Below are 27,970 nucleotides of genomic sequence, written 5' to 3' on the forward strand. Positions count from 1 at the left end.
GCGCGGAAAAATGTTCAGGAGGAAAAGTAAACGCCTAAGTTGTCCTCATAGTAGGGATGTTCAAATGGGACCCCCCCCCCAAAAAAAACAGGTGAATTGGGTGGTGGGATTGAACCTACTGTTTTTGATGTTGTGTTTACACCAGTTGCACCTCCTTGCAGCAGTGCATCCAACATGAACAGGAAGGAGCGCTATGAGCACGTCTATGCATGTGTGTAGGGTTCTTATGTGCAAAGAGGAACCTTGGTCAACTGGGGTTCCCTTCTGCACACCTTAGGCATCACCCTGATACACAACCTGCAGCTCAGTCAAAGGCAGGGCCAGTGGGATATGCAACAATGTGGAGTGGGTGGGATTTGCAGTCCTGAATGTGTAGTGGGTGGGATTTGCAGACTGAAGGTACACATGAAGGAGGCTCCAGTGTCTGGCCATAGTAGCAAACACCCCAAGTGTCCAGAAGTCAAAATACCTCAAGTTGATTGTATGTACTGAGGGGAGGAAGGGGTCCCATTGGATTTGACATGGCACTAAACAAGTCTCCACTGAAACTAACATGGTTCTTTGTGTTCCTTGTTACTGATTTACTACCAGAGACGAGGCCTTCTTGGTGGTGGTGCCTCAGTTGTGGAACACCTACCAGAAAGGCTTGCCTGGTGCCTACCTTACTGTCATGTTGTCAGAAGGCAAAGTCTTTTATTTTTCTGAGCTGTTTAGATTCAACATTAATCCTACTGACTGTTTCATGCTGCTTTTTACGTAGCTTTTAGTATAATATGTTAACTGTTTTTCTTTTCTTTTTGCAAACCACCCTGGGGATATGGCTGAAGCTTGATCTAAAATACCTATAACAAAACAGACTGATTCTAATAAACTAATGTTTTAAAATATTTGACCAATGAATGAAATTTGTCGTTCATTTCTGTTTGCCATAATCAAAAAGCCCACCCTAATTTACATGTTCATATTTTGCATGCATGTAATGTACTTAGCATATTTAAGATTAAGCATATTTCAGATTGATTTAAATTATTTCAAATGGGTTAACCTTTATTAAGTTATTACCTGACTTCTTTTGTAATAATGGATTATAAATGGAAATGAATAAATATATGGTGATACCTATGGAACTGCCATTCAGTTAATATTTTTCCTTCAATAATGTATTAAATTTCAGCCTCTCTTTAATATATTGGAAACCACATTTGTTACCCTGTAGGTAGACCGCCCATAGGAGGAATACTGATTCTCCCCAACTACTCTAGCAACAAAGTTAGTGCACCCCAATTTTTAAGAGGCAAAGGTAGTAAAGTGTGGGTGGTTTTAATATAGGGTGGATAATTACATCAGACAGACACTATTAAAATTAATACATAATATTCAGCACTTATGCCGTGCCTTTCATTTGCAGTGTGTGAACTCCAAATGCTGCTTATAATCCTTAAAGCAGCCAGAATGCAGTCTAAAATTTTGGCCAAAAACCCTTGACAAATCACCCTCACCACACTCCTGGCTCCAGCCAGACCTCAAAACATACTGCAAAGTGCACTGCTTTCTTTGTATAGACTGTAAGGCTTGCACTGAAAAGGTGCCACCCATTGCAAGCATCACCACTAATGGGACAAATTAGCCTCAAATAAAGTCGTATTGCTTTCAGTTGGATGTACAGTGGAATCCTATGCATTTTTAGTCAGAGGTCCCATTGCAAGAAAACACTTCCAAACAGGCCAGCCATCTTTTGGCTGGGTGTTGTCATGCAGGAAGGATTTTTGTTTTTTAAGAAAAAATAAGAAAGAAACCAGTGTCTTTTTCTAGATTGGAAGGCCTGCTCTGAGGAGCTTACATGCTCTGGGGAAAAGGAAGGGAAAAAGAGCATTAAGCAGTGTCTTAAATGTGTAAATGTAGTCTGAGACCAAATCTTCAGAAACGTGTCCTCCTCACGTGAGTAATTAAACAAGAAAAGAAACAGATTGCTTTGGCTGATGACTAGAGTGGGACACACAGGTCTGACCTGAAAAACACAAAAGCAGTTGGGAAGCTCAGCCACAGTAATTGTGGCCTGACCACTGACTACCTTTCTGGCTTCCCAACATCCATCACTTGAGTAGTGTTGCTGCCAGCAGCAAGGGTGTGGGTGTGTGGCAATGTGGTGGCCAGGTTAATGAATGGAGTGACAGCTGAGCCCAGGGTTGCCCAAGTCGGGGAGAGCAGACAGCCTCGCCCATCATTTCCCACAGTTAGTGGAAGAGCTTGCCTTTGCCATTAGGGTGGAGAGAAAGCGAGAAAGAGAGTCACCCGTCTCCTCCTTAACTTCAACCCAGCTCAACCAGTAGGTTGTGTTCTTCCTTCAACCCGTTCCAAGGTGCTTTTAAACTGGGTGTCCAATTTCAGAAGCCAGCATTCATTGAGGAGTTGGATTAAGGGCAAAGGTATGCAGACACCTTTAATTGCTAGGAGCTCTTCTCTCATGTGCTGTTGCTGCTGCCCTCTCTTGTCGGACCCGTGCCAATTTCTCTTTGTGAAGATGCAATTGCACAATTTCAGGATTTATTTATTTTTTAATAAAAGATAAAGAAGAATCTATGTGTGCAACTTGGACAAGGGGAAGGGATGGTAGCCAAAAGCAGCTGTGCATTCCTTCAAATTCAGGGATAGGGAAGCTGTGGCCATCAAGATGTTCTTGGACTCCAGCTTCCACCAATGGGCAGCGATGTTGTGAGTTATAGCCCAGTAATATCTGCAGGGCCACAGAGTGCCTATTCCTGCTCCAGTTTCTACTGTAAGAAGGACCATAGTTCAGTGGTAGAGAACTATGCAGAAGGCATGCAGAAGGTCACAGTTTTAATCCTCAGCATCTCCAGGTAGGGCTGGGAGACATTCCTGCCTGCAACCCTGGAAAGCTGCTACCAGTCAATGTAGACGATACTGAACTAGACGGACCATTTGACTGACTTCGGTATCAGGAAACTTGCCATTTTCTCAATATATTCCCCAAGGTGCTTCCTGTGGATTAGAGTGTTCAGTGCTGCTGCTGTAGAAAGGGTGAAATGCTTGAGCCCCAAGGGAGCTGGCTAATGCGCCAAGACTTATGCTCCCACACTCTCCAGTTGCATACCAGCAAAACTCTTTGGCCTTCTCATCTCAAGCATTACCACTGCTCCTACTCTCCCTGCTCTGAGCTGTGGGCAGAAGGTTCCTCTGCCCCCTCCGGAACTGATTCCACATGGGCTCCTCCAGATACCCTGTTCATTGAGCATTCATTCTGAGTTGCTCGTAGAAAGTTTATTTGGAGGGCATACGATGCCTGGTCTTTACTGAACATTTATCCTGCTTTGGTCACAGGGAGGTTATATGCCTATGAACATTTGTCCTGGTGTGCTTGCATGGTGGTTATGCAACTTTCTGTTACTTATTCGTTCATCTTGCACTTTTCAGGATCTTTCCCTGTCCCTTTCCAAAAAGTAACTAAACACACAAACACAAGCACAATTTCCAGCATGTGCTTGAATCCCTCCTGAAAAATAGTGAGAGTCTGGAGAGGGGTCTCCCTGTACTGAACTGTGCAAACTCATGCTCCTGCCTTCTTAGATGTGTCACACACACACAGTTTAGAAGAAGGGACATTTTCAACATTATGTCATATGAATCTAAGTAATCTTATGTAACTGATACTCTCTGCAATAATCAAACACGGTTTGCCTTATGTAACTTGTACTGTCAGCAGCACTCATTTCACAATGACAAACTAATGCTCCCTTTCCCTCCTGTGAATACAAAGGCGCTGCCCCTTTCCATCGCTTCCCTTCTTGCATGTGCAACCATGCTCTCCACCCTTGAGGAAGAGGAATGATGAGAAATTCCCCTTTTTAAACCAGTCAGGTGCATCTCTTGATACTTGCATCCCCACAACGCCATTGGCTGAAGGGAATTCTGGAAACTCTTTTGCGCCTCGTGTGCTGCTCAGTGGTCTTTTTCTCCAGCTACGTTGGTAAAGAAAAAACGCTTTATATGTGTTATAACACTGTGACACCAGATGGCACTGTGGAGTCCCACCTTTCACCAACTGGATTTCCCTTGATGAAGTTTACAACATGTTTAACTGAATCGCGTTTTTGGTGTGTCTAGATCCAGCCCAGATCTGCTGTTGGTGATTTATTATTCCATTTCTACCCTGCCTTTCCCTCCAAGGAGTTCAAGGTGGCATACATGATTCTCCTCCTCCAATGTTTTTATCCTCACAACGACCCTCTGAGGTAGGTTGAGAGGCAGTGACTGGCCCAAGATCACCCAGTGAGCTTCATGGCTGAGTAGGGATTTGAACCCTGGTCTGCTTCATCCAAGGAAAGTGTTGGGCTTCTTACTGCAGATCAAGTCACCATTAAAAGCAAAGCCACAGAGGCCAGTTCAAAAGTTGGCAGTATTGTTTTGACATACATTGTGTATTGTGCCAGCTTTTCTTTTCTTCTTCTTTTCTTTTGTCCTCTTCTTATGCCTGGCACCCTGGAAGGGAGATGTGGGTTAGCAAAAGTTTAGCCAGCTAAATGTGCCAAACCGCTTTTAAGGGCAGCGCAGAAAGCCTTGCTGGAAAGAAAAGAAAACAACACTAGCTGCAAATAAAGACTGGAAGGCTCATTGTCATGGACTGGCTGGATGCAGAGGAGTGGGGCCAGGGGAAGAAGGCTCAGAGCCAGGGGATTGGTGGTATGATGACAATGAGTGGTCAGAGGGAGAAGAGGGAGCAGACTGGGAGGAGGTGTCGGAAGCCAAAGAGCTAACAGGGTTTAGTGTGCAGGAAGAGGCTGTGACAGAGGGCAGTCCAGAATCAGAGGCAGAAGCGGAGGTTGGAGAGGAGGTGGGCCGAGAGGTAGGAGGCAGGCTGCTGAAGAAGCCAGGGAATCTCCCCCTCCTGCTAAGACAAGCTCCCCTTTTCCCTAGTCTCCCAGAACATGCAGAGAAATGAAAAGGGTGGAGCAATGAGAGACAAGATGACGGAGCCTTAGGCTGTTGGGGAAGGAACCACGGGAGAAAGAGACTTAGAGAGTGGGGACCTTCAATCCTCACAACTGCTTCACTGGGGCATGACCTACTGGGAAAGGTTGCTGTGACCACTAGGACTGAGCTGTTTTGTTTCTTTGACTAAAGAGTTAACTTCACTGACACTGTGTCCTTTATTGTTTTATTGCTGCCCTCTGCCTAACTCCTGGTCCTGACACTCATGCACATTTAAATATGGCTTCTTCAATGTGGAGCTAACACCAGCTGTTCTCAGGCTGACAGACACCTGGACAATGGGATTACCAATTGGCCAGAGTAAAAAAGGAAAGGAAAACACAGCCAAGCCTCCTTTGCCCTTAAAATCAGCCTGATATACAAGAATTAGAAGGTGAAGATTTCACAGCGCGACCATCTGTGCATAGTTGTAATTCAAATGGCTCTTCAAAGGCCCGTCTACGGGGGCCAGTTGAAAAGCTGGCAACTGCACACAATAAGCCTGCCAGGAAAGGGCCTTGTCTCTATTGGCAGTCCTTTCCCAAGAAAATTAAGGATTTTGACATTGCCAAGGATTTGGGCACCGATAAGGAAAGGCACCCTAATGACATGGAAAAGGCTGATGGGGATGGCATGGAATTGTATGACTAACCAGTCCCAGGGAGAGTATTGCGGCAAACTACTGTACAAATTATGTGATTCATTAAGCATACTCTGTTGTGGGTGTGGTATGTCTCCACGGCAACACAATAGTATTCCTTTCTGGGCTTCCCTGTACTCCACCCAAGTCTTCATGCTTTCCCTTTGTGAGTGGGACATGCATATGTTTGTACAGAGGACTCTGTGTGAGAAAGAGAATGGGAAGATCAGCACTTGTCTTGTCATAGCATGGTCCTGAGGGGGAACTTCACTGCTGCAATGTTGGTCCTCTCCTTTGCACACTGAGGCGTTACACCTCAGCAGTGTTTTAGCAGCAATGGAACTGCTTTCTGCTGCCGCTGCTGCAGAAGCAGGGCCACAATGCAGAAATCAACATTGTATCCATAAAGATAGAAGGGATCTAGTCCAGGTGTAGGGCACTGTTGGCCCTCCAGATGTTGCCCCAGGAAGCATGGGTGATAGCCAGGGATGGTAAGAGTTGTAATTCAGAAACATCTTGGGGTGGGAGCAATGTTTCCCCACAGCTGAACTAGTCTAAAAGAGGTAAAGACAACATATTTGCATCTTTTCCTAAAAGCCCGTCAAGGAACACAGCAATAAAGAACTTTGCCATGTAGGGGCCTATTATTATTATTATTATTATTATTATTATTATTATTATTATTATTATTCTAGAGGGCTTGCAATGTTACCAGTGTGTTGCAGAAAAAACAACAGTGTCTTTTAACACTATAAAGCTGCTACAAGACTCTTTGCTCCCTCCTTACTTACCGTATTTTTTGCTCAATTTTTCCCTCCTAAAAAGTAAGCGGAAATGTGTGTGCATCTTATGGAGCGAAAGCAAGCTGCGCTGCTATCCCAGAAGCCAGAACAGCAAGAGTGATTGCTGCTTTCACTGTGCAGCGATCCCTCTTGCTGTTCTGCCTTCTGAGATTCAGAATATATATTTTTTCTTGTTTTCCTCCTCCAAAAAGTAGGTGCGTCTTGTGGTCTGGTGCGTCTTATAGAGCGAAAAATACGGTCTGTTTCTCAGGATCCACGGCTCTCTCTGTAACAATAGCTAAAGACTGGAGGAGGATCTCTCCATTACAAGATGCAATGGCTAGAAATTTGGATATGAAACCCATAATTAAATCTCCATTTAGCCCTGAAACTCACTCGATGTTCTTTGGCAAGCCGCCATCTTTCAGACAAACCCAATTTAGAGGGTAGTTCTGGTGACCTACTGGGTGGCCAGGCTCCTCGGAGGGAGGCCACGCTCCCATTTTTTCAGGATGGACATCTGACTTATTCTACCGAACAGCACTTGACTTCCACCTAGAATCATAGAATCATAGAGTTGGAAGAGACCACAAGGGCCATCAAGTCCAACCCCCTGCCAAGCAGGAAACACCATCAGAGCACTCCTGACATATGGTTGTCAAGCCTCTGCTTAAAGACCTCCAAAGTAGGAGACTCCACCACACTCCTTGGCAGCAAATTCCACTGTCGAACAGCTCTTACTGTCAGGAAGTTCTTCCTAATGTTTAGGTGGAATCTTCTTTCTTGTAGTTTGGATCCATTGCTCTGTGTCCGCTTCTCTGGAGCAGCAGAAAACAACCTTTCTCCCTCCTCTATGTGACATCCTTTTATATATTTGAACATGGCTATCATATCACCCCTTAACCTCCTCTTCTTCAGGCTAAACATGCCCAGCTCCCTTAGCCGTTCCTCATAAGGCATCGTTTCCAGGCCTTTGACCATTTTGGTTGCCCTCCTCTGGACACGTTCCAGTTTGTCAGTGTCCTTCTTGAACTGTGGTGCCCAGAACTGGACACAGTACTCCAGGTGAGGTCTGACCAGAGCAGAATACAGTGGCACTATTACTTCCCTTGATCTAGATGCTATACTCCTATTGATGCAGCACAGAATTGCATTGGCTTTTTTAGCTGCCGCGTCACACTGTTGGCTCATGTCAAGTTTGTGGTCAACCAAGACTCCTAGATCCTTTTCACATGTACTGCTCTCAAGCCAGGTGTCCCCCATCTTGTATTTGTGCCTCTCATTTTTTTTGCCCTACTCTGATCATGTCCCTGCTGGAGGGAGAAATGCTCTTGCCTCAGCTGCTCCTGTACCAAGCAGGAACGAGTTGTGAGGGGTTGCATCCACACAGCCTAAGATGTTGTGATTTCTTTTTTCTTCCGCTCAACACTTGGAGATCTTGCATGGGCTCCCATCCATCTTAAAGCTCTTTCTAATCTCTGAATAAACTTTCATTCTCTTCCTTCCGAGCTTCCCTGCACTTGGGTAAATCAGTTGGTGTAAAGTCAGACAGGGACTTTTAGCACTTCCAAGTCTTTGTCCATTGAAGGTGAATTGTTGAGGCACCTGCCATGGGCAATAAGAATAGGTAGCTGAGATTAAAGTACAATCGAAGCAGAGGAAACAATGACTCATAAGAGATAAGACTAGCATACTGGCTTCTTATCTGATTGACTGCAGGTAGATAAGGTGGGAAGTCCCTTCGGCATTCCAAGCCAATTTGCTCAGTCTGACATCACCTGCTTCTTTTAAATGCCTACCTTCCCTCTCACCCATTTTAATTCTCAGTCTTGGTGGCTGAATGGAGCTCGGCAGCCCCCCTTCCCTCCCTCGAATATCTAATCATACTGCAAATTGATTCATAAAAGGACTTTGGAGTTAAATAAACTACTCTGCGGCCACATGAAGGCAATTTGGGCGTTGACAGATGATAGCTCTCTTGAAGTAGGGAAACCACATCCAGGAAGGGCAAGACTGGCCGTTCAAAGAAACTTATCTTAACTTTCCAAAGGTCTCAGAGTGTACTCAGGCGGCACACTAAAGCCCGTTGTGTGCACAGGCAGAGCGCCACACCTGTGCAAGGACCATCTGCTGGCAAGTCTTGCCTTTCACCCATTCTGCCTGTTTCATTTCAGTGATTTATTGGTGGTTTTACATCACCAACGTAGCAGTAACTTTAAAAAACACAAAACCATATGGTGACTCTATGCACATGCAATCATCTGTAATCTCTGGCACTGAACCTATGGCTAATCCCCCTTCTACACCCACCATCTCAGAAATCCAGGAAAATAGCAGGAGACTTTTCTTGTGGCTGAGGACTGTAGACACCCACATCTCCACACACTGAGAGCCATTACAAGACTATTGGTCTAGACCATGGGAAGGCAAACTAAGGCCCGGGGGCTGGATCCAGCCCAATCGCCTTCTCAATCCAACCCATGGACGGTCCGGGACTCAGTGTGTTTTTACATGAGTAGAATGTGTGCTTTTACTTAAAGTTCATCTCTAGGTTATTTGTGGGGCATAGGAATTCGTTCATTTCCCCCCCTTCAGAATATACTTCGGCCCCCAACAATGTCTGAGGGACAGTGGACTGGCCCCCTGCTGAAAAAGTTTGCTGACCTCTGGTCTAGTCTTTGGACCCGCCAGTTATGATCTGCACACAGATTTTTAAAAATCCACTCAGAATGTTGAAGAACTGATTGTGCACATATCACAGTGCAAACCATTTACAGATAGTTTCTTAACTGTGGATTCCTATCTTCCCAGTCCCACATTTCTGAAATGAATTGACACGTTCAGGGCCGAAATGTGACATGAAGCCACACCCTCCCTTCTGAGATCTCTGGTTCCAGGTGTCTGGGTGGGGACTCACTGCGGATCATACTAAGCAACATCCAGCACTGGGTTCACACAGCAGACACCCAGATGTCTCTGGACAGGCTACAAGCAGGGCATGGGGGAAATAGCCCTCTCCCACTGTTGTTCCACAGCAACAGCATATTCAAAAGCCTGCTGCCTTTGATCCTGAAGATCTCATACAGCTCATCCTCCATGAATTTGTCTAACATAGTACATTGGAGGAATTAAAGAAACTTTTAATGAGGGTGAAGGAGGAGAGCACAAAATATGGTCTGAAGCTCAACATAAAAAAACCCTAAGATCATGGCCACTGGAGAGCCAGTGGTTAAGAGCGGTGGCCTCATAATCTGGTGAACCGGGTTCGCGTCTCCGCTCCTCCACATGCAGCTGCTGGGTGACCTTGGGCTGTTCACACTTCTCTGAAGTCTCTCAGCCCCACTCACCTCACAGAGTGTTTGTTGTGGGGGAGGAAGGGAAAGGAGAATATGTTAGCCGCTTTGAGACTCCTTAGGGTAGTGATAAAGTGGGATATCAAATCCAAACTACTCCAGGCAAATAGAAGGGGAAGAAATGGAGGCAGTGAGAGATTTTACTTTCTTGGGCTCCATGATCACTGCAGATGGTGACAGCAGTCACAAATTAAAAGACTCCTGCTTCTTGGGAGAAAAGCAATGACAAACCTAGACAGCATCTTAAAAAGCAGAGACATCAACTTGCCAACAAAGGTCCGTATAGTTAAAGCCATGGTTTCCCCAGTAGTGATGTATAGAAGTGAGAGTTGGACCATAAAGAAGGCTTATCGCTGAAGAATTGATGCTTTGAATTATGGTGCTGGAGGAGACTCTTGAGAGTCCCATGGACTGCAAGAAGATCAAACCTATCCATTCTGAAGGAAATCAGCCCTAAGTGCTCACTAGAAGGACAGATCCTGAAGCTGAGGTGCCAATACTTTGGCCACCTCATGAGAAGAGAAGACTACCTGGAAAAGACCCTGATGTTGGGAAATATTGAGGGCACAAGGAGAAGGGGATGACAGAGGATGAGATGGTTGGACAGTGTTCTTGAAGCTACCAACATGAGTTTGACCAAACTGCGGGAGGCAGTGGAAGACAGGAGTGCCTGGCGTGCTCTGGTCCATGGGTTCATGAAGAGTCGGACACGACTAAACAACTAAACAACAACAACAAAAGTACATTGAACCTAGCTGGAACCTTCTGTATGCTCCACCATTGAGCTATGATCTCTCTACAAAGGAGCAGAAAGCAGCAAAGACACATTATGGCACATGATAATTATGAAGCTACAGTTTTATGGTAAGTTGCTGTCAAGGTGGGAGCATCCTTATACTGTATAAGTGATATTGATCACAGGCTATGTATTGTGTTGGGCATAACTTTAGTCTGGAAAGGTGCCCCTTAAGCCACATTTGATTATATATTTATAGAGACAATTATATATAACACTGATAACTATTCAATAGTTTGCAATCTCTGAAATCACAACGCAATCAAGGCGAAGTCCCAGAATTGCATCATGTGATAGCTCAGTTCCACTAATCTACTCTTTCATTTTCTTAATAACTCATTGCTGATGAGCAATATTTTTCCTATGAAAGCAACTTTTCCGATCAGCTAAAATATGAGTCAAGTTTTCAGTAAGTTGAGTTTCAGCATGCCTCAGGCAACAATTTGTTGAAGTTTTGTCTATAAGAAAAATACTTGATGATAGCCACCATAGAGTGTGCAATCGTCTTCATTTTTTCTTGGGAGTAAGCCCCACTGAACATAGTGGGACTCCCTTCTAAGGCTGTGCACACACCATACCTTTAAAGCAGATTTGAAACACATTCTGCCCCCGCAAATCCTGGGCTCTGTAGTTTACCCCTCGCAGAACAACAATTGCCAGAAACCCTTAACAAACTACCGTGCCCAAAATTATCTGAGGGGAAGAGTATTTTTTGAATGTGCTTCAAAGGTGTAGGGCATACACAGCCTAAGTAAACATACACAGGAGTGGATGGAATGACTGCTCATATGAACCTAAGTACAGTGGTACCTCAGGTTGAGTACTTAAATCATTCCGGAGGTCTGTTCTTAACCTGAAACTGTTCTTAACCTGAAGCACCACTTTAGCTAATGGGGCCTCCTGTTGCCGCCACGCAATTTATGTTCTCATCCTGAAGCAAAGTTCTTAACCCGAGGTACTATTTCTGGGTTAGCGGAGTCTGTAACCTGAAGCGTATGTAACCTGAAGCGTATGTAACCCGAGGTACTACTGTACATTAGCTGCCGCAGGAGGCATGCTTCACTTCTGTACTTTTCACCCACAAGGTTTGAAAAATAAGCTATAGGGTTTGGCCTGTCCTCCTGTCCTCCATTTCCAGAGCATCACATTTACTGAAGTCACATGATGATATCCCAGAATTCCTCTGGTTTTGTAGCACCCTGCTTGTGGTTAACGCTTAGCTGGAATGAAATATTCAACGCAGCAATAGAGAAATTAAAATAATAATTTATTTGTCAGACAAATAAATGAGAGGCACAGTGGTATATGGTTACCAAGCTCTGGCCTGCCCTCCTGCCATTATGGCCAGCACTTATATTCCCTCAGCCCAGGCCCCTTGCTCCTCCTTTGGCTGCCTCTGTCCAATCAGCCTGGTTGAATTTCCTATTGGCTGATTGCTATAACCAATCCTAAAAGATACACCCATATCCTCCTGTCCTTATATGGAACACAAAGAGCTATATATTGTTACATCTATAAATGACAAATAAGTAGTAATATATCTTACATGTGTCTCAACAAGGAATCTTAATTACCAGCTCACCTCTTGCCCTCCTTGCCCTATTGCCTTCTAAAACAAATGGTTAATCTTAAATTTTTATCTTAAACATATGTCAAGGATCTTGAGTTTCACATCAACATTGAAAGATCTCCTTCATTTGAAGGTTTCCAAACAAATGCCTGACCACTATATATCAGGACTGCTTGGATGGCGTCTTCCTGTCTGGCAGGGGGGCTAGGCTGGTGGCTGACTTAATTTCAGGATAAATACAACTCTTACAACTATATGAAATAAGAATCTAGCATTTCTTAAATCCTTTGCATAATTACATTTAAGCCAATATATTTAATACACAACACAGGTAGCCTCTTAAAAGGAATAAGGCCTTTGTAAAGTAGAAAAAGGAACTCAGTTTAAAACAGTTTCAAAAGAAGCCTCTTCAGTTTACACCCCCCCTTCAGCCAGCTGCTTTTCCCATTAGCTCTTCCCAACATTTATTGCCCTCTAACTCTCTCAGTTTAAGAAAGAAACAGCTTTAAAAAGACTTCCCAAAAATGCTCTCCCAAAAATGCTCTCTCTCTGCCAGCTAGATGCTTCTCCATTTGGTCTTGGCCTTTTAACCTTAGAAAGAAGATCTGGCTCATTTTACTGGGAGGCACATTGGTATTATTTTACTATTTACTCATTCCTAATTATGTTTATCTCTGCCTTTTTTATCTTCTGTAACATGTAGGGTCAGTGTCCTCGTTCTCAGCCTGTAATTCCCCCTTTTTACGACTTTGAGAATTGTTTTCTGCTATCAATCAAGGGGCCCCTTGTCTAGGAGGAAAACATTGCCAGTGTTCTCTAAACAGCTAGTCTTCTTGCCTGGCATGAAACATTTGAAAATCTAAGCCCATTTAATTTAGGAACCTGATCAAGATATAAGCCAACATAAGCCTTGATTAAAATGCAGTCTTATGATTAGATGCCTCAGTTTCTTTTCAACCAAAGAACACAAGAGGAGCCCATCTTGTGCAGCATTTTCCTCTCACAGTGGCCAACCAGATGCCTACGGGAAGTTGATGAGCAGAGCATGAGTGAAATAGCTCTCTCCCACTCCTTATTCTCAGTAACTGGAATTCAGAGGCATGCTGGAGGAAGTAGACAGCCATTGTCAGCCTTCTCGTCCACGAATTTGTCTACTCAAAATATACTATTGCTGATTCTATATAAAGCATCTGCTTACAGAAGTCACCACCTGCCACTTTTACATTTGAATTTCGTGTCCTTTTTAACAGACACACCCTCTGCCTTTTTACAGCTCTTTTTTCTTCGTCATTAAAACTTTGCTGCGGCCCACATGCATAGCAGAGTGTTGATGAGGCGCATCCCATGCGCACCATTGGGAAAGCGCATAATCTCCTGCTCAGGTGATTGCTAATGCCTTTCCGTTTCTTAAATTACTGAGGAGGCATTACATCAGGGCATTTCAAAACCCTCAACGGAAGGAAGCAAAGTCTGTGACATGCCCCAGAGAAGCTGGTTAGCAAGGCGTGTTCAGAGGATCTGAATACCCGATGGAGGAGGAAGATGAAAAGTGCAACTTGACGACATTGCTCCACCCACCAATATTGAATTAGCAAACACCAAGGGGCCAAACCTGCTGTGCCATGCTTATCTCATCAACTTAAAAGGAAAAGCAGAGGTTCCAACATGGAGCACTTGGGACCTGTAAATGCCTTGTGCTGTCAAGCTATTCTACTTGTTCTGTTCTGGTTTCTTTGGTGAAAATAATAAATTACCCAACCATATGCTTACTGGGGCATCTTTCAGGCAGGAGTGAATCCATAAATCATTAGGCACACCAAGTGGATCAGTCGATGCCTGCATTAGAACAATTTATCATATGCAAGAGGGTGTGTGCAATTTTCAGTCGCAAGCATGCATGCTAATGTATTTACACTATGCGATACACGCAAGCAGATTTTCAGTCTAGAGAAGGCAAGAGAGAAGGAAGGAAAGGATTCCTTCCACTGAGAAATCCCATAGGAACAATTTCTCCCTTGAGCTACCTCCCACCCACCCCTCTTCTTGTATACATACTGCTATAGTGTTGAGGCTGCAGCCTTACACACAGTTATTTCTAAGGAGCACCTAAATCTCTGGTCATAGCTCAGTGTCGCCAAGCATAGGCTTTGCATGAAAATAGTCCCAGGGTCAAACCTTGCCATCTCTAGCTAAGAGAACCAAAAAGCAGTTGGAGGGAAAGACATATTCCCGAGACATGCCCCCCACCCCAAGAGCTGCTGCCAGAGTAGAGTATATAACAGTAACAGCAGGTGGAGCAGGGAAGAGACACCTTTCTGACATGGGCATTGCTGTGGCTCACCTACCCCAGCCCTATCATGAAAGGGGGTCTGGAGGGAGGGAGCCTTAGTATAAAGCAGTTTCCCATCTTCCTCTTCTGAGTGTCTATTGTAAAATAAATAAGTGAACGGCCTGTGCACTAGGCATACAAACCAAAGGCAGAAATAGATTAGCTTTGGGTTGTTGTTTTTTTAAAAAAGATGACTTGTTGATCTGCATTGATAGAATAACAAAATAATCACCTCAAATGGTCTTAGAATACACTAGCTCCCTCCCTCCCTCCCTCCCTCCCTCCCTTCTACAGTTTAAATGTTGAATGTATTCGGCAGCAGGTCTTTTTCAACCATTTGCTCGCTGACATCTGAAATGGTGCCCCTGCTCACATGTTGAAGTGCCTTTCAAAAACTGACCATTGAGAGGCTGCCAGCAAGAGATTAACAGCTTCTGACACAGAGTGGGAGTTAAATCAACGATTGCAATGGAATCTTAGTGGCTTCCCTTGTGGCCACAGCACAACTGAAATCTCTACCCTTAATGTTCCACAAACAACAGATATCTTCCCTTGTTGAAATCTGGAAGGAAAGGAAAGTTCCATTCCATGGACATCATCATCATCATCATTATTAGTTTCTGCTTGGGAATTTTGCAACATCAAGTTGTACCTTCAGTTGCACTGACCTCATTTGTCTATTCAAGTGAATACACAAATCTGGGGCTGAGGTCCAGCCCTCTCCCACTGACAATCACCCAGCTCCAAGGTAGTATGAAGTAAACACAATATACTATATCTATTGGTACATGACACCAGTCAAGTTTGCAAAAATCTATCATTTGCCCGATAATAAATGTTGGAAATGTAAGGAAACTGAAGGTACATTCTTTCACCTTTGGTGGACGTGCCCCAGGATTAAGGCTTTCTGGGAAATGATATATAATGAATTGAAAAAGGTATTTAAATATACCTTCCTGAAGAAACCAGAGGCCTTTCTCCTGGGCATTGTTGGCCAATTGGTGCCGAAGAAGGACAGAACTTTTTTCATGTATGCAGCAACAGCAGCAAGAATACTCATCGCAAAGTATTGGAAGACACAAGATTTACCCACTCTGGAAGAATGGCAAATGAAGGTGATGGACTACATGGAACTGGCAGAAATGACTGGCAGAATCCGTGACCAGGGAGAAGAGTCGGTGGAAGAGGATTGGAAGAAATTTAAAGACTACTTGCAGAAATACTGTAAAATTAATGAATGTTAAAATGATGTTGGAATGGAAAATAAGTGGTATTGGCAAAAAGATTATTAAGAATATGCAAATATGGATTGACAATGGTTGAAAATACATAGTTATAATAGGCTAAAATACTGAGTAAAGATAAATGATAGAGGGTAAGGATTTGCTGAAAGGAATTTTAAACGGGAATACAAAAGGGGAGGTGTGAGGAAGCCAGGAAACAAGTAAATGAACTATAAGACATGAAATACTGATTTTTCTTTTTTCTTAACTCTTTTTTTTTACTTTTTGTGTGATTTGTCTTTGGTATTTTTGTATCCTTTTTTTCTTTTTTCTACTCTATTTTTTATGTTTAAATTTTGTAACCTTTTTATTGTTTCTAAAATTCTAATAAATATTATCTTAAAACAACAACAACAATATACTGTATCTATACTGCCAAAATAACACATCTCTAAGGCCATGATCTTTCACAGCCATGATACTGTAGTGGTTTGCAGCTTGAGTGAATGTGATCCTGAACTTGGTAAACTGAAAGTGGTTTGGCTCATTGAATTTTTCCTTCAGTGGGCTTTGCATCAAACACCTTGCAAATTTCCTTGCAGGCAATTTGCTCCCAGTATGTGGTGCAGGAGGGTTTCACCAGGGAAAACAGTGTCATGTTTAAAATAAGGAGTCATATCACTCTTTGGAAAAGTGAACTGTGTGGAATTGTGCCAAGTGCCAATCATCCAAAGCAGTTTGCAGGAAATGCTGCGAGCTGGTCATGCCATCATAATCAGGAGAGTCCACAGAACAGGAATTGCAGGCCAGCTTGCCAGGAATTTGAAGTCAATGCTAAGAATGTACGTAGTGTGAGAGTGTGTCAAGGATACAGCAGAGCTGAAGTTACAAATGTGCAGTGATCTTCATGCACCTAACTATCCTATAGTCTTGGAATATAAACACAGTAGGGTAGGAACTTTATGTTGTTGGTTTTTGGGGGGCGGGGTAGAGAAATGGTTGTAGTTAAAGTATTTGTCCCCCCCCCCCCCAGTCTGGCCTGTGACAGCTGCTATTATTATGTAGATCCGAATGTATTTTTTCTTAGACTTGGAATGTGCTGGTTGCCTGCATTTGTAAGTAATCCAGTTCCCAAAGCACCAACCCAGGCAAGCTACATGGAAAGTAATGGAAGTTTTTAATTGCAGTGTCAGGTGGTGACAGTAATTGTCACAATCCCTGGACTCTGGCTCCTCCCTTAATTAGGCGGAAGCAGCTCTGCAAATCCACTCTCCCAACGAGCAAAGTATCATATAAATAGCACAGCCTTCCTGAACATGGTGTCCTCCAAATGCTGTTGAACTACAATTCCCATCATGCCACCATTACCAGAGGAGTCGGCAGAGCAGGATTTTCCTGCGGCTGACACTCTGGTTTCTATTTAGCCTACTGTATGAAGATAAGAATCACATTTGTTACTCCGCCCACATTTGTCTCTAGTCCCATGCACTAAATACCTCCGACCCTATTCTTCACTACCGTAGAACATTTCCTGTCGGCAAAAGTGACCCACAGGTCAAAAAAAGTCCCCTACCCCTGATCTATAGTGTAAACATTTTAGTACAGCCGCCATTATTTTTATTTTTATTAAATTTATTGGCTGCTTTTTTGCCACAGGCAACTTAAAAGAACTTACACACAGAAATCCACCGAAAGAGCTGCAAATCCCAGAATGCACAGGCCCAATCCAGCTCCAGGCTGCAACCTTATGCCCACTTCCCTGGGAGTAAGCCCTACTGATTCTCTGAGGAGACGTGTATAAGACTGCACTGTAGTTGTGCACAGTGGATGAATGGTCACAGATGGGAATAGATATCCCCACCCACAGCAAAAGACACAGGCAGCCACCCCAGGGATGCTTAGATGCATGGGCTGCATACTTGGAAGGCAGCTTTTACAGCTGCCTTTTCTTTGTCGCTTTTCTTTATCTTTCTTAATGACCAGCATGCCTGAGTCTAGGAGGCACATAGTCTTCTGCTCTGTTAACGGAGAAATCTGAGGGCTCCCTTGGACAAAAAAACAAGAACACCAGCTAGGAATACCAGAGCAAAACAGCAGCCAGTAGGCTTGGTCTTTATTGAAGACTGTCGTGACAGGACTCCCACCTGCCACCAGGTGAAACAAGAAGGAAGCCCCCCCCCCCCCCGAACAAAAGAGAACCCAAAATTTTATTAGCTGCTAATCCCCATATTACACCCCCCCCAAACTACATCACTAATACATCATGGTTACATCATGAAAGGGTGGCAGTAATCTGAGCATCCTGGACCCTGCCCAATGGTTCCCCTTGCCCTCCACCAAACACCCATAAGTGTAACAAAAGAGACATTTACATTTTCCTGTTTCCCAGCCACATTAACCACACCATTTTCTCTTCATCTGGGTTTGTTATTTCTGGAATGGCTACCTGTCTGGCACTCAGGTATCAGGATGCCAGGAATAATCACTCAGGCAGAGGGGCTGCTGAGTAGCTGAGCTCACATATCTATATGAATTTCTGAAAGTTTCCCAGTGAGCCAGTACATAGACACATTTATCAGTGAATTCTAACATTTGGTATTGTGCAGCAGAGGCCCTTTGAAAAGATAGGAAGAAACTGTGATGAAGTGTTTTGTGGGGACAAGTCACAAAAGTCACATAAGTGATTGTGCTTATTTTGGTGGTGGGCTGCATGTGCATGATATCTGCTGGAGGGGCACTCCCCCCCACACCTATACATAAATTCCTGCAACAGCTCTCTGTATGAACATGGGTCACAGACACACATGCCGTCCTGTTTGCTTTTCTGTATTATACCGGCTTGTTTTTTCCAAAAGCCACAGTCCCAGTTTCTGCTCCCTCCCCCTCCCCTGTCTTCTCCATGATCTGTGTTGCCAGCTATAAAACAATCTCTTTCTCATGTCTGTGTGCACATCTCTCTCGATGCCACATTCCTGGCCTGGTGAACTGGGCAATAAATACCTCTCTTTCCGCAGTAATGAAAAACCTGCCATTCAGGATTTGCACTTGCACTTTGGACCTTTATTCCTTTGGCTCAGCAGATAATTCTGAATGGTCGGTCCTTTTAGCGTTTCTTTGCTACTGCCATTAAAACGTTTAGATTAAATCTACACTTTGAGAGCGAAAGCGAAACAATCCTCAAGTGCCAATTCGCTTTGCACGGTCTATGAACACCTACAGGGAGCCATCAAAATGTCACAAAACAGTGGGCAAGATTAAGGCTGGATTCTTTCTCCAAGAAGGCAGGACTGACCCCTGACACTGGATGTAAAGGAAGGAGCTTTGACCAGGGCAGTCATAGGGGGAAACTATTATGAAACTATGAAAGGGACACCTTTCATCTGCTCATCCTACCAACCAGGGAAGAAGCCTGCGTAACTCGGACTCTCTCATACTGCACTTTTGAATCCTGCTTGGCCTTAGCAAAAGGGCAAGGTGGTTAATGATAGGATATGTTGGTTTCTACTGTCCTAACGAAAACTTAAGTAAATTCATTGACGGGGCTGTGGCAAGACAAGGCGATCCCATGAGCTGACCCCCTCCCACAGAACTTGCAAAGCACCTGCCGCACCCAAGAACTCCCTGCTGCTGTGAAAACAGTGCTTTTGTACATGCCTTCGACTCTTTCACTGCTGCAGTGCAGAAGCCACATTGGCTCTGTCGAATACAATTGGCCTAGTTACCACTTTCCAGCTGTCTAGCCAGCAGGCAATCGTAGGGTAAGGTCAACGAGAAGGCCACCCTTTAAGAACCAGCCTTTACCTTCCATCCAGGGGTGGGTTGGGCAGCAGGCAGATTATCCTGCAGTCAACACACCCCTCTGTGATGGGCAGGGGTAGGGTTCCTCCTTTAAGCTCCTTACTTGTTCTGCACTTCACTCATCTATTTGACTCCAAAGGACCAAAATTTATTAAAAGGTGGGTTGACGGCCATTGTGTGTTCTCACCAGAATCGCTTATGGAAACCATATTTTTTAAAAAACCCAGAAACCTAAATAACATCTGGCTCTGTAATTGCCAGCTACACTTGCACCAGAGCAGCCAAGTGCAAGCATGATTTGGAAAAAAAATATTGCTGCTTTAAATGTAAAAATGAATTTTTTATAATAGAAACCTGTATTTTCAATGCATTTAAGAAGCAGGAAAAGGCAAGATTCCTTCAGCTAAAAGCCTTTCACCCTGTCCTGCATGACATTTGCTCATGCAGGACCTCCCTGCCCCCGCCCCCAAACACACCCCAAAAATGAATACAGCTCCAAGATTCATTTGTTTCAATGTGTTCAAAAATGCTGCCTGGATTCTAATCTTCTTAATTCCCTTTCCTGTTTTTGAAAAACTTACTTTTATCAGAATTGATGGGCTCCTTTGTCAACTGGGCATGGATTGAGAAACCAGCCAACTGTTAAAATGTAGGCAAATCCGGCTGTCAAAGCTCATGCAGGTGTACAGGATGGAAGCAACTTCTGCTTCTCTGCATGATAGAATGCCCTTGTGTGAGATATGCTTTCAACACAGGAGATTCGACATACTCATATACCAACTCATATACCAGCAGAAAGGTTGTTCATAATGGAGCTTTGGAGCTTTTGATTATGGAGCTGGTTTCAGGTTAAGTAGCCCAAACTTTAGAAACTAGACAATTTCTGGCACACCAATTATTGCATTTCCCATTCTCAAGACTCCTCCATTTCTCAATAAGCATGATGTTGTTGTACACCATCCCAATCTCCAAGTGATACAAAACTCGAGGGATTCCAGGTAGCGCTTATCCAGGGTTCATGTTTCCTTTGGAATGAGATATAGTGGAAATGGTTGCGTCTTTATGATATATGGTTTAATAACACATATATACCACCTGAGCCTATGATAGAGGGGTTCACAGTGTTAACATTCCAAGAGAGTTTTGCTTCACCCCTAGCCACAGCCTTGGATGTGAGCAGAAATCAGGCATCTCTCCTTCACAGGCTTCAGCCTGCTTCTTCCTCCAGCTTCTAGCTCTCTCACACACAACTCAACTCTGGTCTTTGTCTTTTCTAACTACCTACCAATCAGTTGTGAGAGGGTGGGCACCCATTTGTTATCTGGCACATAGCCACTTCCTTTGTTACCTTAATGACCCATATTTAGAAGACCATTATCACACCAGAAAGCTAGCCTGGCTATTTCAGGAATTTGAACCATTGCTTAGATTTTAACACTTGCTGTACCCAAGCATTAGAAGAGTCTTGGCATACAGCCTTCCCCACCACCAAACTCATAACAATATCCTCAATGCGATGAATAGGGATGGAGAAGACATTTGATTTTGTTTGCATTTAAATGAGAACCTACCTAATTTGCACTTCTCAATCCAATATGTGAACTGAAACACAGGTATTCTTCAAAATCCACACTTGTCTGAATTTTGAAGTACAGTTCTCCAACCAAAGAGTACGTGCAAAATGCATATTGGGGTAAATGTGCATAAAACGTGTGTATTAGTGAAAATAACATACAGAATGCAAGATATTAGGAGAACTAGCTTGCAATAATTTGTCTATTAGTCAAAACTGCCTACAAATATATGCTTATTACTATAGTTTTGCACTAAAAAGCTGACAAACCTTGATGAGGATTTATGTTTAATTTTAAAACGCTGATTGCTGCAGAAATGTGGAGAACTGAATTTAAGACTCGAAAAATGAGAAACTTAAGCTGTGTACACACCATACCTTTAAAGCACATCTCAAACATGTTCATCCCCACCGCAAGGATCCTGGGAACTGTAGTTTGTTAAGGGTGCTGGGAATTGTAGCTATGTGAGGGGTAAACTACAGTTTCAGGGTACTTTTTGTGAGTTTTTTGTGTGCATGTGCATGCACATGCTTTAAGTGTATAATGTGTACACAGCCCTAGAGAACCAAAATGACAGATTTGTCCAGTGAGATACTATCAGTTCATCACCCCAGAAATGCTGCTGCCTCTTGCTTCACAGCTGTGGATCCCCAAACAATTCCCCAAACCCCTTATGCAGTCTGCTTTGTTCAGGACCACCCAACAACAAAAAACACGAGCAAGTGTAGGTAGAGGTGTAGGCTGACTGGAGGAACAGCACTGGCATCATCTGAATGACCAGTATGTGCTAGTATGAATTGGGTGCGGCCTTGGAAAGCAGCACAATACCGAAAGTCAAGAATCCCATAGCAAACGTCTGGTTCCCAGGAAAGAAAACCCATTATTTCAAACAGGACATCTGGAGCAGGGCGTGTGCAAACATGTGCCTGCCTGCACACCTGACCTTTGCTCAGCCTTGATCTGGGTTTCATTCATGCCTTCTTTCTGTTGCCTTTCCAAGTGCACAAAGTCAATTCAAAGCCTGTCCAAGGGCTCTGACTGCAACGCAGCCCGTTTGTACTGAAGGTAGCTGGATAAAAATATAAAAAGGGTAGGGAGGGAAGTGGAAACGTTGATTTAAAAAATAGTGAGACATTGAGGGACTCTCCTGCGGGTGTGGGCACCATTTAGCAAAAGTTGGTTGCAATTAAATCCTATGGACAACAATGGAAAGGGAATGCACTTAGCTGTGTGGCTAATTTTTGTAAGATTGTGTACCTTCCTTCCCCGTTCCTCATTTAGGGAGCCAAGGCTCATGGGTGGCTGCTGATGACTAAAAGCTGTGCAAGAGGGGCACTGTGTTCTGCTCTCAGGTCAGAAGGCGATGGACACAAGAGTGGGGAACTGGGCCTGGCCAGCAAGCCAGATGCTTATCTTGACCACCACCTCCAGGTCAGGTATGACACGTGGGTGGAGCCACCCACTTTGTTAGTCACCTGACATCACTATGACACCAGCTGACTCAACTTTACCCACATGTGGGCAATGGCATGGTGCTTTGCGCTAAGAGTCCGTTAAACCAGTAGGAGAACTGGGTGGCTGCCTAGGGTGGCAAACTTCCAGGGTAGCCAACCTGATGCCAAGTTTCTGTGTTCAGGTTTTTATTAAAGTTTTTTCATGACACAATATAAAGATAGAAAACTAATGTAAATTAGAAAATGAAAACAAAAACTGCTACAAAAAGTAAAAATAAGGTATGATGTCCTCTCTTAAAGGTAGTTCTTAACTTTCATAGAAGGTAGTAGCCCCTCCCAGCTCTTATCTGGGATCTTTCCTTTCTCCTTCCAGCCTCTCACCCTGGGAACCTGACAGAAGTTTCTGGACTACAACTCACATCATCCCTGACCATTGGTTGTGCTGGCAGGGGCTCTTGGGAGTTGTAGTCCACCATTTTCTGGAGGGCACCATGTTGGTTACCTCTGCTCTCGCCCTCACCCTCGCTCCCTGGCATGCCTGCACTTCACAGGATGACTGGCCCCAGGAATGCAGCTGTTGCCTAGCCCACTATCTACGTCTGAGTCAGCTGCAGCCTTGGAACGCCTCCCAGATTTCATTCAGCTGCTGGGCTGTCTGGCTCATGGAGGAGGGCTAGGCCTCTTTATCTTAAGTGTCGTTCCTTCAGTTTCCTTTGCTTCAGGAAACCTCAAGCCTGCGATAGGCCGCCTCATATGTTCACACGCATAGAGCACAAATTATTTAATTCTTTTCCACTCTCTATGAGGAATGTTAATTCCTCAAAAGTAGGGTTCACATATGTCCTCTTTTTCCAGGACAGGTCCTTTTTATGGGTAGAGTTGTCATAGCGATCCATAGTTAAAAGCAGAAATCGGCAAATGTGTCCTCTCTTTTGCTCTTCAAAATATGATAACTCTACAAAAGTGGCTCTTGCATTTTACAACTGAGCCCTACCATTAGGCTAGAAAGCATAGCTGGCTGCTGATGGGGGAAAAAGGGGGTCAGAGCTGTCCCAGCCCTTAGAAAGTGTAAGGTTCCTACCTGGTCTGCTCCCTCTGCCAGTGGCAGAGAAGCAAAAGCCGCAATCGGCACCAATTTTGGGCAAGATACTCCAGGGATTCCATGCGCTTACCTAAGGTTCTGCTTCCTTGGAAAGAGGGACAGCAGAGACTGTGGAGTCTTTATGATATATGGGTTACTTATACATATATCATATAACCTGATGCTACAACGGACGGGCTCATAGCATTAATGTCACACAGAAGGTCCTGCATCTCCCATAGTCATAGCCTTGGATTCAAGCAGAAATCAAGCATGGTTCTCATTCACTAGCTTCTGCCTGCTTCCAGCCCAGCTCACACCGCTCTGCATTTTTGTCTTCTTCACTACCAGTCAGGTGAGGGTGGGTGGGAGCCCACCAACCATTTCCCCTCTGGCACAGAACAACCTCCTTTGTTATACTATGGACCCATACTTTGGTGGTGATAAGGACCATAGTTCAGCAATGGAGTCCTCCATTAGATTTTAACCCTTGCTGAATCCAGGACCCCAGCGATTACAAGAGACTCAGGCATCCTGCAGGCTAACACAAGCTTTCCCCCCAAAAGTCCTTAAACTCAGCAGCCTAATTTAGTGTGTGTGTGTGTTTGTGTGTAGATCTCCTTGCTGATCTACTGCAAGCCACGCAAGAGACCTCTCAGCAGATCCTGACCCACTGCCAACGGATGGAACAGGAAACCCCCTCGAGAACTTTAATGGGGGGGGGGGGATAAGAACACAAGGCAAGTCCAACACGTCAGCAGATAGGAAACGAGCTGCTCTCTAAGGCTACGGGAAAGCGACCTGGAGGAGGGAAAGGCAGGGAGGATCTGCTTTGACAGCCGCCGGTGTCAGGCGCCTCCCGGCCCCGAGGGTGGGCTGAGGATCAATCCGCTTCCGCCGGGAGGCCGCGGGAAGGGGGGGCGGCGGCGGCGGAGGGTTGGGCGAAGGGCTGAGCGAGCGAGTGGGCGGCAGGAAGAAGCGCCCAAGTCATCCCGGGTCTCCTCGCGAGGGCGGAGGTGCGCCGGCAGGGCGGGGCCTGGGGCGGCCCCAAAGCCATAAAGGGCTCAGCCGGCTCTTCGCCCGCAAGAACGCGCAGCAGCCCGAGCAGGAGCAGCAGCAGCGGCGTCGCGGAGCCGGCTGGAGAGGCCAGCGTCCCCGTCGGAAGACAGGCAGGCAAGCAAGACAGGCAGGTGGGCGAGCGTGGCCTTGGCGCTGGTCCCTCGAGGCGATCTCGGTGCGGCGGCTCTGTTGGCGAGCGCGGGGAGCAGCGGCAGCAGCAGCATGAAGGGCCCGGGCGCCGCGTCGCCGTCGGAGGTGATCCGCGAGGGCGAGCTGGAGAAGCGCAGCGACAGCCTCTTCCAGCTGTGGAAGAAGAAGGCGGTGGTGCTGAGCAAGGACAGCCTGAGCCTCTTCTCGCCCGAGGCCGGCAAGGCCCGGGGCGGCGGCGGCGGGAAGGAGCTGCGCTTCGGCTCCATCCAGAAGGTGGACTGCGTGGAGCGGACGGGCAAGTACGTGTACTTCACCATCGTCACGACGGACCGCAAGGAGATCGACTTTCGGTGCCCGGGCGAGAGCTGCTGGAACGCCTCCATCACCATGGCGCTCATCGACTTCCAGAACAAGCGCGCCATCGAGGACTTCAAGAGCCGCCAGGAGGCCGCCGAGCACGCGGCCGCCGCCACCCGGGACAGGCGCCTCGCGCGCGCCCCCTGAGCCCGACACGCGCGCCCCCGAGCGAGAGAGTGACCTGAGGTGAGCGAGTGCTGCCGTCTTGGTCTCGTTTGCCCCCTGACTTCGCCCCCTCCCCGCCTCCCCATCTTCACTCATTGATCCTCTGAGTCGATTAATCTGAATCAAAACCCCAAGACCTGTTCTGCTTCATAGGGCCTGCTGGATCACAACCACTCCGTCTATAACCAGCGCAACTTTGGGAAACTTGTATGCAATTCAGTGGCCTTCCCCTTCTTACCCCATACAGGATTTATCGTGGGTTGAGAAAGCTTATTTGGTGGAATCTGTTGCGCATAACCTCCCTGTGGGCAGCAGAGCTTGGTTCTAGATGATGATTTTGCAGATCATTGACTAACCGTAGATTAGCGTCAGTAACACACTACAGTGGTACCTTGGTTTAAGAACGGTTTAGATTATGAAAAACTTGGATTAAGAACGCTGCAAACCCAGAAGTAGGTGTTTTGGTTTGTGAACTTTTCCTTGGAAGCAGACCATGTTTCGCTTCCTGTTGAGTGTGTTCCATTTGTAAATTGAGTCCCCCACTGCTATGGGAAAGCACGCTTTGGTTTAAGAATAGACTTCCAGAATGGATTAAGTTCGTAAACCAAGGTACCACTGAAGTTAACAGGAGCATTTGTCTTAAACCGCCTAAATTCCATCAGCTTAAACTGCGGATGAACTAATCATTTTAAATGAGAATACTTGGATGTGCCTTGGTTTCCTCCCAGATTTAGAATTGGCATAATGTGTGCATCTGCCAAGGAAGCAGAACTCTGAAACTGCAGTGGGGCCAGGCTGTCTGCAAAAAATAAAAAATTAAGCTGCATTTTGACTTTTCGTGTAATTCAGCTGGTCCCATTTAAGGAATTGTAAGAGGCTAGGTGGCTCTGGAAGCCTCCCTGGGCTATGCCCTCCTCAAATAATGGCTCTTTCTGGCTTTGTTAAAGGTAATCCAGAATAAATGGCTAAAGTGAGGGTGACACCTGCGTGCATCTGGGGCTCTTCTTAACGAACTCCCAGGCAATGGCTTTTTCTGTGTGACCAATGTGCTGCTTCAGCACACACCCATATTCCAGGCAGGAATTGCCATTTATTTTTAAGTGGCGACTTTCATCTGCCTCCAAGTAAAAGGAGAAAAAAGTTAGGATCAGGATGTTGGGAGAGAGGAGCTGTTCAAACTTTTAGGAGTTCCTGGGATGAGAAACACTGTACCCCTCTAGGAGTTGTTAGACTCCAACTCCTATCAAATGCAGCCTGCATGGCTAGTGATCAAGGATGAGGGGATTTTTAGTCCAACATAACTTGGAGGATACCATGTTCCTTGTCCCTGGTTTCGATAGTTTGGTTATTACAAGTCATCTGGATGAGAATGGATATTGGCAGGAAGGTTGGGATGTTGTGAGTTTTGCACTAAGAACTCATTGCAGAGAGTCTCTGCAGTAGAGTTTGGGGGTGTCTATTTGTGATATTACTCAAATTATTATTTGACCCAAATAACTAAACAGGAGGCAATAATTTGCATAGGAGTAGCTATGTTAGTCTGTTGCAGGAAAACCAAGCAGAGAGTCTTGTGGCAGCTTAGAGACTAACATGTTTATTATAGCAAAGCTAATATGCCATAATAACTTTTGCCAGCCTGGTGTTGAACTACAACTCCTTTTGGCCCCAGCTAGTACAGCTTTCCATGCAAAAGATCCCAGATTCAGTTCCCAGCATTTCCCATTGGAATGGGGGAAAAAACTCTCTGCCTGAATCCTGGAGAGCTGTTGCCACGCAGATTTAGTGGTCTGACTCTTGTCTAAGGCAGCTTCTTATTTTCTCTGTATATTTGGTAGTAGGATGAATTGACCTCAGTGGGTTCCTGAGGCTGTAATCCTAACTCCATTTCCTTGGGAATAAGCCCCATGGAATTCAGTAGGATTGCCTTCTGAGGAGACCGTGTTTAGGACTGTGCTGTAAGTAAACGTTCAGAACTACTAAAGTCTAGCCTATGGTGGCTAAGCCTCAGAAAAGGATGACACTATTAGATGCTTCTTTATAGGATCTTTCTGTATCCCCGAGGTTTTAAAAAGGCAGTCTTGCTATTAGTTTAGCATCATTATTATTTTTGCTACTAGCTTGCTTGTCCCGCTGCATCACTAATAATTTGCTTTTCTCTTGTTTTCAGCAGACTGTACCTCTGGATGGCAAAGAAAATCAGTTGTTTTAGACTGAACCGGGACACTAGGACACCAATGAAGGAAAGCAAAGGAGAATGCTAGGAGTGCCCAGCTTCTTCCCAGGTCTGATGAGGCGGCTGAGCAAAGAGGCCAGGCTCTTCTACGAGAGGCATTTGCAGACCAAAGACTTTTTAATTTTTTTAAAAAAAGACTCATAGGGCAAAGCATGGCTGTGTGAGCAGGATGCCTAGCTTTGCAAAAAATGCTATTGTTTTTCTATTTATGAAATGCAAAGAATATTCAGCACCTGCTGATGCAAAACCAGTTTAAATTATTTGTAATATCTATATTTGTATTTATTTTGATAAAATATCCTTAAGCACATGTTTGTCTTAAAATTGCTTCTGGCATTTGAATATGTCCATTCCAAATTAAATGCTTTTTTATTACTGTATATCTGAGGTGAAGTGTTTTATTTATCAGCAGATGTGGAA

General features: G+C 44.9%; 1 protein-coding gene across 2 annotated transcripts; it reads left to right on the forward strand.

Moving 5' to 3' along the window:
- Positions 1-23,790: 23,790 nt before the first annotated feature.
- Positions 23,791-27,930, forward strand: LOC309515047 (pleckstrin homology-like domain family A member 2). 2 transcript variants are annotated; one of them, XM_082192655.1, is made up of 2 exons: positions 23,791-25,338; positions 27,485-27,930. In XM_082192655.1, the coding sequence occupies exon 1, from the start codon at positions 24,868-24,870 to the stop codon at positions 25,297-25,299; it is 432 nt and encodes a 143-aa protein (XP_082048781.1). In that variant the 5' UTR covers positions 23,791-24,867; the 3' UTR covers positions 25,300-25,338; positions 27,485-27,930. The 2 variants fall into 2 exon arrangements, with proteins under 2 accessions (XP_082048781.1, XP_082048780.1); XM_082192654.1 differs by having other exon boundaries at positions 23,794-25,338; positions 27,488-27,930.
- Positions 27,931-27,970: the final 40 nt, after the last annotated feature.

The sequence above is a fragment of the Podarcis vaucheri genome, assembly GCF_965113315.1.
Source record: "Podarcis vaucheri genome assembly, chromosome: 1".
NCBI classification, from domain to species: Eukaryota; Metazoa; Chordata; class Lepidosauria; order Squamata; family Lacertidae; genus Podarcis; species Podarcis vaucheri.

Coding starts and splice junctions, on each gene's coding strand:
- LOC309515047 (XM_082192655.1), top strand. CDS start 24,868: ATGAAGGGCCCGGGCGCCGCGTCGCCGTCGGAGGTGATCCGCGAGGGC.